The sequence below is a fragment of the Quercus lobata genome, unplaced genomic scaffold, assembly GCF_001633185.2.
Source record: "Quercus lobata isolate SW786 unplaced genomic scaffold, ValleyOak3.0 Primary Assembly Scq3eQI_1998, whole genome shotgun sequence".
Lineage (NCBI taxonomy): Eukaryota > Viridiplantae > Streptophyta > Magnoliopsida > Fagales > Fagaceae > Quercus > Quercus lobata.
In genome coordinates, this window is record NW_022154786.1 from 55,795 (window position 1) to 69,479 (window position 13,685).

The 13,685-nt window shown below is 34.1% G+C and overlaps 1 protein-coding gene across 1 annotated transcript; it reads left to right on the forward strand.

Moving 5' to 3' along the window:
- The first annotated feature begins 7,828 nt into the window (after positions 1–7,828).
- LOC115973373 (putative receptor-like protein kinase At3g47110) lies at positions 7,829–12,129 on the forward strand. Its single transcript, XM_031093635.1, has 3 exons — positions 7,829–8,109; positions 11,001–11,182; positions 11,408–12,129. Exons 1-3 carry the CDS (start codon positions 7,829–7,831, stop codon positions 12,127–12,129), a joined length of 1,185 nt encoding a protein of 394 aa, XP_030949495.1.
- Positions 12,130–13,685: the final 1,556 nt, after the last annotated feature.

Consider the following 13,685-nt stretch of genomic DNA (forward strand, 5'->3'; position numbering starts at 1 on the left):
GATTCCCTTCTTTCTATTGTATTTCTCTATTGCGTAATTATATATATATATATATATTTATATATTGTTTTATTTCAATACTTTTGAAGCTTTGAATCTTCTGATTTTTTTTAAAAATTTTTTTTTGGCCTTTTGGAAGTTTTAACATCATAACTTTTGGGTTTTATTTTTTCTATTATTAGAAATTATCTAGAAGATTTCAAAGAATATCCATGGATTATTCTTTTTGAGGGTAACCCATCTTTATCTTATATTTCTATTCCTAACTTTTTTTTCCTATATTTTTTCTTTAATTGTCCGTGTTTACGTCTCTTTTGTTTTTCTTATTTTTACTTTCATAGCGTATGTACATGTTGTGTATGTTCTTTGATTCTTTCTTTAATGATTTTTGTGAGTATGTGTCATCGTATCTGGGTACTTAGGCAAAATCTATAAAGACTAAAGTCTTTTTTTTTTTTTTTTTTCTTTTGTAATGAATCCTGTGTTTTTCATGACTTTAGTGAGTCATATTCTTAATAATCGAAATGGTTTTGTTTGACGTGGATTTTGTTCATATTGGTTTCAAAGTTTATTTCTTGGCTTATATTATAGATTGTAATATATTTATTCATCAAACTGTTTAGTTGAGTTTGTTTTCGAAATTGTTTTCAGTGTTGGACATTTTCTTGAAGCATATTGGTATTATATATTAAAATACTGTTAAGTTGATAATCATAATAATAATAATAATAATAATATAGTTTAATAAATGTCTGAAACGTATAGCTATTAACAAATTTTTTAGCTATATGATTTTATTTTACAAATTCAATTTTGGTGTTGTAGTAAAATAAACAAAGATTAAATTATATATTGTACTCAATACATTTCCCGTGCATCGCACAGGTTAGCGACTAGTGTAATATAATATAGACATTAAATATTAAAATATTTCAAGAATCAACAGTATTATATATTAAATCTTATAAACATAAAACTAATCAATATTATACCCACAACAGAAAATACACCAGCCATTCATTCAGCAGTAACTTTTTGGCTCAACGCCCCAACCATTCACTGAGTTAGCTCTATTCATTTAACGAAAGAACGAGTGAAGCAATAACTCAAAACTGTAGAGAGAGAGCGATACCGGCAAAGCGATGTAACCATAAGACAGATTTGGGGTTTTATATATATATTTTTTTTAACCAGGTATTAAGGATTTGTTGAAGAAGACAGATTTGGGTTGATTAACAAATCAAGGACTGATTACTAGAGAAAATTATGGAATTGAGACAATCAACAACGCATTCAAATTTAAATTATGATTGATTTTATGTTTCTAAATTATAAATATAGATTTCTTTTGTAAGATAATATTGATTTTTTTAAAATATTTTTTTAGATTGAAAAAAAATTTATTTAAGAAAATATAGCCCTTTGAATCCTTGTCCCATAAATGTAGTTCGTGTGATGAAACCACAAAAACTCTCGTGTCATCCCTCAATGTATATTCTATTATTTTCTTTTCTTCTTAAAAAATTTATATTCATTCTCTATTAACTCTGTTAATTATGGTTTCAAAAAAAAAAAAAAAAAACTCTGTTAATTATGTTTCCGTGTGTGTGTTACATGTGTTTGTTTGTTATGTTATTTATTTGTTTGTTTCTGGGAACGTGTGGCATGTTGCTTTGTAGTCGGCCACCTACGGCCAATATGATCCATATAAATAGGTACGGCTCAACTCCAACTCCCAGGGGTTAATCAACTTCCATAATCCACCTGGTTGCCTGAGCCTAACACCCAAATATTTCACCAGCTTCCTGCTTCTCCAAACCCAATGACGCTTCTTCACCAAACTCATTTTTGCACCTTTTGTCTTATGATTCTTCTCTTTTTCACAAATGTTCTCCTCTGCTTGCAACCCACCATTATTGTTGCCTCTCCAACAAATGAGACAGATCGTTTGGCTTTGCTCAAATTCAAAGAATCTGTACCTTATGATCCAAATAACATATTGAGCTCATGGAATGACTCTATGCATTTCTGCAACTGGCATGGAATCAAATGCAGCCGTCGGCACCAAAGAGTCACGGCCTTGGTCCTACAAGGCTATAAGTTACGTGGATCAATATCATCTTACATTGGAAACCTTAACTTTCTTAGGTTCATCAACCTCCAAAATAACAACTTCTATGGCGAAATTCCACAAGAAGTTAGTCATGTGTTCCAACTGCAATGGCTCTATCTTAACAACAACACATTGGCAGGATGTTGGTTTTTAGACCCCTTAAAACAATTGATTTAAGGTAGGTAGTTTAGCCAAGTTGTTACTTAGTCCAATTTCACAAGTCTAGGTTATCACAATAACAAAGATCAAATCAAGTAAAGCAGCGGAAAATAAATAACACAAGATATGATCATTCAGGAAAACCAAACTGGTAAAAAACCTAGGGAGGATTTAACCTAACTATCCTCAAGGTAAAAAACAAATCCACTAGAAAGAATCGAAGTTCATACAATAAGACTTACAAGCCCCCATGCTCGACTTCTTATTGCTACCAACTAGTAGAACTTATTGACACGATCACGTGCAACCTCCGAATCCACGGACTCCTTCTTTCTTTGGCCTTTACAAAACACAAACACCCCCGTTTGTGACTTTGAGATCCCACTCAAAGGTTTAGCAACACAAACACTCCTGTTTATGACTCCAAGACCACCCTTGAAGGTTTAGATCATCAACACCTTTGATGATAAGAAAATGCAGCAACTTCTACAATACCGGATCTTGAAATTCTTAAGAATAGCACCGGTGGAAGACATAAGAGAGCTTTTTAGAAACAAAACCCTAAATACAAAAGAGTCACACTCTTTTCTCTCTGAAAAGCCACATAAAAACGTGCTTAGGGTTTCCTTTATATACTAGGAGAAGTAGATTAGAAACCTTAATCCTAAATGGGCTTGAACTGCTGTTTGGGCTTAATTAAAATTCTGCAGATACGACTTTCGATCGGTCGAGCCTGTCTTTCGATCGATCGAACCAGACAGATTATGAAATCTTCTTCCTGCAGCTTGTATGTTCTTGAATCTTGACTTGAATCACCTTGAGCATTGTCTAATAATACCTATAGACTCTAAGATCTATATCTAGACAAGTTTGTGTTCACGATTTGCCAATCGTTCTAAACATTTAGAACCTAACACAGGGGAAATACCATCCAGCTTGTCCAATTGTGCCAATCTCAAGTTCATTACTCTTAAGGTGAATAAGCTTAAAGGGAAAATTCCAGCAGAGCTAGGCTCTTTGATAAAATTTGAAGGACTTGATCTTTCTGTAAACAATTTGGCAAGAGGGATTCCAGCTTCATGTAGGAAATCTTTCTTCGCTCATGACTTTCTCAGTAGGGTACAATAATTTGGTGGGAAATATTTTAGATGCCATAGGCTAGTTGAAAGGCTTAAAATGGTTCGTAATTGGGGAAAATAAATTGTCAAGTACGATCCCTTTCTCTCTTTACAATGTATCATCTCTCCAAGCCCTTGTACTTACAGTAAATCAACTTAAAGGCACACTGCCAGCCAACATAGGCCTAACTCTTCCTAATCTTCAATATCTTCTATTTGGTGCAAATGAGTTCTCTGGGCCAATCCCTACTTCATTATGCAATTCAACCAAGCTTCGAATACTTGATTTAGATGAGAACCATTTTGTGGGATCAATTCCAACTAATTTGGGAAAATTGTTGGATCTTTATATGCTACATTTAAGTAGAAACTACTTAACAGGCTTTGAATTCTTGACATCTTTGACAAACTGTAGTAAACTTAATTTGGTTGCTTTAAGTGTAAACCAATTGGTAGGTGTTTTGCCTAATTCTATATCCAACTTGTCAACTCAACTCACTCAACTATATCTTGGATTCAATGATATATCTGGAACTATTCTTGCATCATTAGAGAATCTGGTCAACTTAATTTTCTTGGGAATGGGAAATAATCACTTCATATGCGTCATTCCCACTACTTTCGGGAGGTTTCAAAAGATACAAGTTTGGTTTTAAGTGAAATTAGTCTGTCAGAAGAAATACCAGCCTCCATAGGTAACCTTACTTACTTGTTCAAACTCTATTGAAGTAAAAACATATTTGAAGGAACCATACCTCCAAGTATTGTGAACTGCCAAAATTTGCAGGGATTTTACATTTCAAATAATAACCATAATGGATCCATACCCCAGCAGCTAATTGGTTCTTCTTCCCTTCAACTAGCAAAGCTGAATTTATCTCACAACTCATTCACTAGCAAACTACCATTTGAAGTAGGTAATCTGAAAAACGTTAACAAACTGGATGTCTCTAACAATAATTTGTCTGGTGAAATTCCTTCATCTATAGGAAATTGTTTGATTTTGGTGCACCTTTACCTGCAAGGGAATTCCTTTGAAGGAGCCATACTATCATCCATGGCTTCTTTGAGAGGACTTCAACGTCTAGATGTTTCACAAAATAACCTATCAGGATCCATTCCAGAAGGGTTAGAGAAGCTACCTTTTTTAGAAAATTTGAATATTTCTTTCAATAATTTTGAGGGTGAGTTACCAACCAAAGAGGTTTTCAAAAACATAAGTGTCATATCATTGATTGGAAATTCTAAACTTTGTGGTGGTATACCAAAATTGCAGTTGCCAAAATGCCCTGTAAAAGCCATGAAACCAAGAAACTCCATTGGCTTCAAACTAGCAATTGTAGTTATTTCAATTTTTCAATTTTTTGTATTTTTAATTGTTCTCTATTGGATGAAAAAATCAAAAAAGAAATCACCTTCTAAGGTTTCGACAATGGATCTCCTTCCACGTGTTTCGTACAGAGAACTCTATCAGGAGACTCGTGAATTTTCTTCAGATAATCTAATTGGATCTAGTAGTTTTAGCTTTGTATATAAAGGAACTTTTCATCATGAAGAAAGACTAGTTGCTATAAAGGTCCTTAACCTTCGACATGATGGAGCATCCAAAAGTTTCTTGGTTGAGTGCAATGCATTACGAAATATTTGGCATCGGAATCTTGTTAAGATATTGACATGTTGCTCTAGCATGGATTACAATGGGAATCAATTCAAAGCTCTAGTCTTTGAATTCATGACAAATGGGAGCTTAGATATTTGGCTGCATCCAAGGCTAGACAACAAAAAACAATCAAGGAACTTTAGCCTTCTTCAATGACTAAATGTTGCAATTGATGTTGCTTCTGCAATAGATTATTTTCACAACTATTCTATGCCACCGATTATTCATTGTGATTTTGCCAAGCAATATTCTTCTTGACAATGATATGGTCGCTCATGTAAGTAATTTTGGTATAGCGAGACTCCTCTCAAATACTATTGATTCTTCTAAAAAGCAAACTAGTACAACTGGGATAAGGGTGTTGGCTATGCTGCTCTAGGTAACATCTTTCCATTTTGTCTAAATGTGAAAATATCCTAAATGATATCATTAAAATAATTGTTTGAAACATGTTGATTTTATTATATAAAGCAATAACCTTAATATTAACATAAAATTCTCTTTCTCAAAACATGCAACATCGAAACACACATAAACACACTCAATTTATTTTTCAAATAAAAAACACAAAGTAAGAAAAGCTTTAAACGTGATTTAAGTATCAATAAATCTCTCTCTCTCTCTCACACACACACACATATATGATTAGTTGATAGACATTATTGACCATCTATTCACTTAGTTTGTTTTTTTGATAAGGCATGTATTTCATCAACACTGCGTGTTTTGGGCCAAAATGGCAAAATACCCATTTCACCCCAATGTTCCCGCAAAATGCCCCTGTTCTAAAACTATCTAGCAAAATGTCCCTATTTTGAAACTTGATTTTCTAAAAATCAAATTTTAGTAAGGAACTCGAGTTCCTTGAAAAATTTCAAATGGAACTCGAGTTCCATATATATATATATATATATATATTTTTAAAGTTTGATTGCCTATAACTCGATTTTTTACAAATTGAGTTTTACATTGAAACTTGATTTTTAGAAAAGGAGTTGTGGGGTAAAAGAATTTGACAACCCTGGCCCACTTTATACTAAGCCCAAGGCCCACGCCGAGGAGGAAGAAATGGCTGAAGATGAATGAAGAAAACCCAAATGGCCCAGAAACATCGCCGAGGACAATCCTATCCTCGGCCAACCCAGATCCTAAAAGGGAAGAACAGCACTCCATCAATGATAACCTCCCAGAGCATCCCAAGAAAAGGGACGAATATCGTAGTACATTCGTGGGAGCATGGTGCAGGAATAGTTCAAGAAGAAACTGTCACCTCCGTATTAAATGCCCTCAACTAACGTTCTGGTCGCATTAATGAGAAAATGACTCCTAAACAATGCGGTCTTGGTTGCTGCAACTCACAGAAGGTTTGGGAAGATGGCTGATGGGACAAACACTCGAGTAGTGACTTGCATGATCAACAGATGTAGGGCCAAGATTGACTGAAAGGAGATATATAAAGCGAGAAACCCTCAAGGAAAAAGGGGGAGAGAAGAAAAAAGAAGAATTCGATAGCAATTTGTAGGATCTTGAGAACCTTTGCAACCTAGTACTGTAGAAAGAATAAGAACACTAAGTCCCTCGGACGAAACGCCGGAGGACAGAATTTCATACCTTAGTCCATGTCCTTGTTATTCGATCCATTCGTAATTGTGTCTAGTTATTGCAGTCTTCACTAAGACCTAGTTCTTAAACCTACTCTCTATAAATTTATTGTATTGAGTTAGTTGGGCTTAAGTCCACTCATCTAGTAGCAGAAGTGCTCAATCCCAGTCCCTATAGGGGTATTTTTCCATTTTTGCCCGTGTTTTGTGATAATAGCTTGCCAATCAGCCATATCAAATATGGTGTAGCTGTTCTCAAAACAAATCTATGCTACGATTTTGTGTATTTTATTCATGTAGGTATCCTACTTTGAATAAGTTGTCAACAAAAAAATGTTCAAGTAATGGACATGATTTTTTATTGAACATGGTTGGACTCTGAAGCCACAGTATAGCTATTCTCAAAACAAATCTATGCTACAATTTTCTATATTTTATTCATGTAGGTATCCCACTCTAAATAAGTTGTCAACAAACAAATGTTCAAGACTTCAAGTAATGGACATGATTTTTTATTGAACATGGTTGGACTTTGGCAAAAATGGGCTTTTGCCCATTTCACCCAAAAGATGTAGCAAAATGCCCATGTTTTGAAACTATCTAGCAAAATACCTCTGTTTTGAAACTCAATTTTCTAAAAATCGAGTTTTACATTGAAACTCGTTTTTTAGAAAATCGAGTTATAGGCAATCAAACTTTTAAAAAAAAAAAAATTTATGGAACTCAAGTTCCGTGTGAATTTTTCCAAATTACTTGATTTTAATAGGGGTATTTTGCTAGATAGTTTTAGAACATGGGCATTTTGCTACATCTTTTGGGCTAAAAGGGCAAATGCCCATTTTGGCCTAATGTGTCAAATATGACCATACCGATTATAAATTAATTTGTGAGATTATCCTAATACTAACAGTTAACCATATTTCCTTTACTACATCTCAACCATAAATATTGCCTCCTTCCATTAGGCCCTAAAGTATTATTTTAATGTAGATTTTTTTTTTTTCTAACTTGAAAATTGAAATCATGGCATCTATCATATGTTTTTCCGTAGGTTCAATTTCCTTTTGCATTTTTAATGAATCAAATTTGGACTAAATTTTCTTAAATCCCAAATCTCATTACAAACAAAAAACTGCAAAATATCCTTACATATATAACATAATGTGTAGAGTATGGCATGGGCGGCGAGGCTTCAACAAAGGGGGACGTGTACAGCTATGGAATATTATTATTGGAGATGTTGTTGGGGAAGAGACCCATTGATAAAATGTTTAAAGATGGTCTCAATCTCCACAATTTTGCTAAGATGGCACTACCACAAAGACTTGTTCAGACTGTAGACCAAATCCTTCTACCAAGAGAAGTTGAAGAAATGCCCGCAACAACAACAATAGCAAGAGTTGATAATAATGAAAATGAATTTGAAGCAGATGAAGAAATTCATGGTATTGTGAACCGGTACCAAATGGATGTCAATGTGCAGAAGTGCTTAGTCACAGTCCTTGAAATTAGACTTGCATGTTCAGTGGAGTTACCAAAAGAAAGAATGAATATGGCGGAAGTTACTAGGGAATTACATTTGATCAAAAATGATTTTCTTGGTTCCAGGATTGGCAGAGATGGACTTACATAAGTTGACGTATATATTGCTATATTTCAAAATTGAATTTCATATTTAGAGGTGCAGGTGACAATTATCTTGTAAAATAATTACAATATTTACTTGCCATTATCTTTTTAGACCCAGAACCATACTAGATAATCATTTTAATGGTCTCGTGCAAATCATGTTCTTGTTTCTGGTATCATGATATTTATTTAGAATAGTAGAAATGGACAAAATAACTAATTTTTAGTTGAATTCTAGGAGCAAGAAACGACCTGAAGAGATAAGTGGAATCTCCTTGCTACCACTGTTGTGCAAAGATTTGGCACTTCTACGTGACATGTGCTCTCATACTTGTTTAATCTCCTTTGTTGAAATTATCATTGGATGACTGCTTTTGGTTCTTACTCATGTATGCAAAGTAAGATATGCTATATTCGTGTTGTACTTGTGCATCATCTATGCAATTCCTGAAAACCTGTAATGTTTAAGATACTTTTATTTGAGTATATGAATGATAGAGGATTCAGGTTTCTCTAAATATAGTTTTTTTTTTTTTTTTTTGCGGGGGGGGGGGGGGGCGGGGTGGGGGGGCCGGGGGGGTTGGGGTGGTGATTATCCCAAGCATAAAGGAAATGACAGGAACCTTTAATATTTTCCAGAAATGACAATCCTCCCCTGTACTTTACGAGAAGAATTACATGAACAATTAAATTTATGTTTGCCCTTGAATTACCTAACTAAACATTCATGTTTAAATAAGATAAGTTGGATAACTAAAAGGCTAAACAAGGATTTCATCAATAAGCTAATAACAGGCAAATTAGGAACATTTTTCGCTTTACCAGGGCTTGTTAGTTATTAATCTATAAAAATATAATGCTCAAGATCTAAATAGGATTTCGTCATATTTGTTATGCTTATAACCTAGGAAGTACATATATTTCATTTGGGGTGTTATACCCATGTTGGAAACTTGACACTTCTGCATGGGTGTCCCAGTTATTTCATTTTTAAAAATAAAAAATAAAGAATACAGATGGGACACGAGAACAAGAGGAATTGAATACAATTTCACAAAATAAAGAGAACGTTCATGCTCTGAATATTAATATTGCATTTCAAAATTAATAAATATCTTTATCCTTGATTTGTATTCTAATTTCTGAACATCGTTTAATATAGATGAATTTGCTTAATTATCCATTATTACTATGATAAAAAATATAAATGATTAATAATATATAGAAAGAAAATATTCATTATTTCTCTTAAATTGATATGTGTTTAATATTATATGAAAAACAAATTCTTAGCCATAAGCCATATATAAAAATAAAAATATAATTAATAATTAATTAATACACGTATTCTCACCATATATGTGTCGTACTTTTTCAAAAATTGCCGTGTCGCCATATCGTATTTGTACTCGTACCTATGCCCTTAATATTGTCATTTCCACAAAAATATTAAGGGTCATTGTTGTTTCTTTATACCTCAAGAAGGTTGGTGGCTGTTGGACAAGATTTCTCTCCAAACTAGTTTGGAAAGAAACCCTTCAATCTCCTTCTATTTCTTTTTATTTGATGTGAATAAATCTAACCAAATGATTGCATTTTCTTTACATTTTTAACACTCATGTAAAAATTAGGTCAAATTGAATGTTATTTACTATTCAATCAATAAACTTGCTTTTATGCATAACAATGTTAAACCACAAAAACAAAAAATTTAAACATTTGATTGATGACATATTTATTGATTTTTGATTTTTTTGAAATTTTGCAAGTATGATAGATACAATAAAAACATGCAATCAAATGGTTAAATTTTCAAAATTCATGTATGATACATATATTATGCTTATCACAAAGTTCAAGGGAATAGGATAATAATTTACCTAACCTGGATAAATAATTTAGCTTTTTTAGCATCAAAACAACATACAATGCCATCAATGTTTATTTTATTTTATTTTTTGGTTCAGCTTCTATTTCTCACAAATTTACTACCATAATTTATCATTAACGAATCAATTAAAGTATCATAATTGCCTTTTGGTGTGTGGAGGAATGTGACAAACAGCATTTTTAAGTCTGACATGAAGACAGTAAGTACAAAAGCCAAACGGGCTTGATGGAATGCAAAGTCATCAGACCTAGCATCGATAAAATCATATAATTTACATGATAAAAAATTGAGGTTAGAGAAAATTTCAAAAGAAGTATTCCAGTTAAGTTCATACCATAACTGACTCCTGCTAGAAGTCTCATTTTTGCTTAACATAATTATCTATATCTCTCTTTGCCTTGCACCAATATTTCACCATCTGCTTGAAAGCAATGAAGCCTCATAAAACCAAGTTTCATGTGATATGGCCTGCATATCTTCATGCTATTCTTCTTTTTCCTATAAGCCTACTACACTTGCAAACGACCAATATTGCTGCTCCTCCAACAAATGAGACTGATCAGTTGGCTTTGCACAAATTCAAAGAGTTGATAGCCAATGATCCACATAAAACCTTGAGCTCTTGGAATGATTCTATCCACTTCTGCAACTGGCATGGAGTTACATGCAGCCACCAGCATCAAAGAGTCACAGCCTTGAACCTACAAGGCTAAACTTTGCACGGACCCATATCACCTTATGTTGGCAACCTTAGCTTTCTCAAGTTGGTCAACCTCAGTGACAACAACTTATATGGAGATATTCCACTAGAATTTAGTCATTTGTTCAGACTGCAAGATCTTCTTAGCAATAACTCGTTGACAGGGAGAATTCCAGGCAAATTGACCAACTGTCCTGAACTCAGGGTCACTGATTTCACTAGGAATAAACTTTCTGGGAATATTCCTGTTGAGCTAGGCTCTTTGAAGAAGCTTGTGATGCTTCAAATTGGTGGAAATAATTTGACAGGAGGTATCTCACCTTCTTTAGGAAATATTTCTTCACTCTAGGGACTCTCCTTAGCACTCAATAATTTTGTGGGAAATATTCCGGATGAAATAGGCCGTTTGCAGAAATTATCTTTCTTTGAAGTTGTAGGCAATAATCTTTCCGGTATGATCCTTTATTCCCTTTACAATATATCAACTATGAGCATCATCTCTACTGCAGTTAACTGACTTAATGGCACTCTTCCAGACAACATAGGACTTGCTCTCCCTAATCTCAAATATTTGTCCATCTGTACTAATAAGTTCTTTGGTCCAATCCCCGTTTCACTATCCAATGCTTCTCAACTTGAAATACTTGCTCTCTCCGGAAACAATTTTGTGGGACAAGTTCCAACCGACCTGGGAAATCTGCAACACCTCTGGTGGCTAGGTGTTGGACGAAATAATCCCGGAAGTAATTCAGCTAAGGACTTGGATTTCTTAACATCTGTGAAAAACTGCACCAAACTGGAAATGCTTGATTTTTCTAATAACAATTTTGGGGGTAGTTTACCCAACTCTATAGAAAATTTGTCCATGCAACTCCGTGCACTATATCTTGATGGAAATAAACTATCTGGAATTATTCCTGAGGCATTAGAGAATCTCATCAACTTAACTTCCTTAAACACGGCACGTAACCTGTTCACAGGCGGCATTCCCAGTCATTTTACGAAGTTTCAAAAGCTGGAAGGATTGGCTTTGAATGGAAACAGATTGTCAGGACCTTTACCATCCTCTATAGGTAACCTCACGCAATTGGTCAAAATTTACCTATCACAGAACTATTTGGAAGGACACATTCCATCCAGTTTTGGGAACTGCAAATATTTGCAGTACTTATACATTTCAGAAAATAACCTTAGTGGAGCCATACCCAAAATCAGTCTCCCCCAATTACTAGTACTCAACTTATCACAGAACTCATAAGTCAGCACCCTACCTGTGGAAGTTGGCATTTTCAAAAATATCAATCAATTGGATGTCTCTGAAAACAAATTGACTGGTGAGATTCCTAGAGCCATTTCAGATTGCTTGAGCTTGGAGTACCTTTACCTGCAAGGTAATATTTGCAGAAACTCTCCCTTTTACAATATTTGGATCTTTCTTTTAATAATCTGGAGGGTGAAGTTCCAACAGAAGGCATCTTTAGAAATGCAAGTAACATATCAGTGAATGGAAATAAAAAGCTTTGTGGGGGTATCCCAGAACTGCAGCTGCAAGCATGCGTAATTAAAGTTATGAAAGAAGGAAAATCCCATGCTTTCAAATTAACAGTCATAATTGTTTGTGGGAATTTTTTCATCGCTTTGTCTTCACTCTTTCTTGTTCTCTATTGGAGGAGAAAAGCAAAAAAGAAATCATCTTCTACACTCTCAAGTACTGACCTCATTTCAAAGTTTTCATACAAGGGGCTTTATCAGGTGACTGGCAGATTCTCTCCTGACAATCTAATTGGATCTGGTAGTTTTGGATCTGTATATAAAAGAATAGGAGTTCTTGATCAATAAGAAATGATAGTTGCTATAAAGGTACCTTCAACAGAAAGGAGCTTCCAAGAGTTTTGTTGCTGAATGCAATGTGTTAAGAAATATTTGGCATCGGAATCTTTTTAAAACCTTAACATGTTACTCCAGCATGGACTACAATGGTAATGAATTCAAAGCTCTAGTGTTCGAGTTTATGACGAATGGAAGCTTAGAGAAGTGGCTGCATCCATATATAGACAATGAAAATCAATCAAAACATTTGAACCTTCTTCAAAGACTAAATATTGCAATTGATGTTACTTTTGCATTACATTATCTTCATGAACATTGTAAAAGACCAATCATTCATTGTGATTTAAAGCCAAGCAATGTTCTTGACAATGAAATGATTGCTCACGTTAGTGACTTTGGCTAGGCAAGGCTCCTTTCCTCAACCAATTATGTTTCTCAAAATCAAAATAGCACAGTTGGACTAAAAGGTTCAATTGGTTATTCTGCTCCAGGTAAATAACTACTTAAGTCTCAAATATTCTAAATCATGATTTTGATCAAGTTGACCAGCATCTCTAGTAGTCTTCTGACTAAGACTTACATATTCATTTTAGCAATGTCAATTTTTTTCCTCAGGCTTCTCTATGATTATTGCTGATAGAATGCCAATCAGGTTTATCAAATATGTAGACTACCAATAAATAGAATTATGCAGACCCTGCATAAAAATGGTGTAGACAATTTTTTAGTTGAGAGAATTGGTCTCTTTGTAGCCTGGGAATATTGGTTCTAGGCTTCTAGCTAGGATTTTAATGCTTGGGTACAGATTAGTACGAATTGCAAGGGAGGATTTGACCACTTGTTTTTTTCCAAGGTGAAGACACCAGGGATTGAACCATTGTAGTTTACCCACCTTAGGGTGGAGGTGCTAGGCCAACAGGGCCATTATTAAAGAAGTCACAAATCATTCATAAATTCCAACCAATAAAAAAGAGTCTTAAATAT

Bases quoted from the DNA above. Each gene is read 5' to 3' on its own strand.
- LOC115973373 (XM_031093635.1), top strand. From the start codon at position 7,829: ATGGGCGGCGAGGCTTCAACAAAGGGGGACGTGTACAGCTATGGAATA. The intron at 8,110-11,000 runs GTACCAAATGGA...TCATTTGTTCAG, and splicing joins ATTCATGGTATTGTGAACCG to ACTGCAAGATCTTCTTAGCA. The intron at 11,183-11,407 runs GTATCTCACCTT...GCACTCTTCCAG, and splicing joins TGGAAATAATTTGACAGGAG to ACAACATAGGACTTGCTCTC.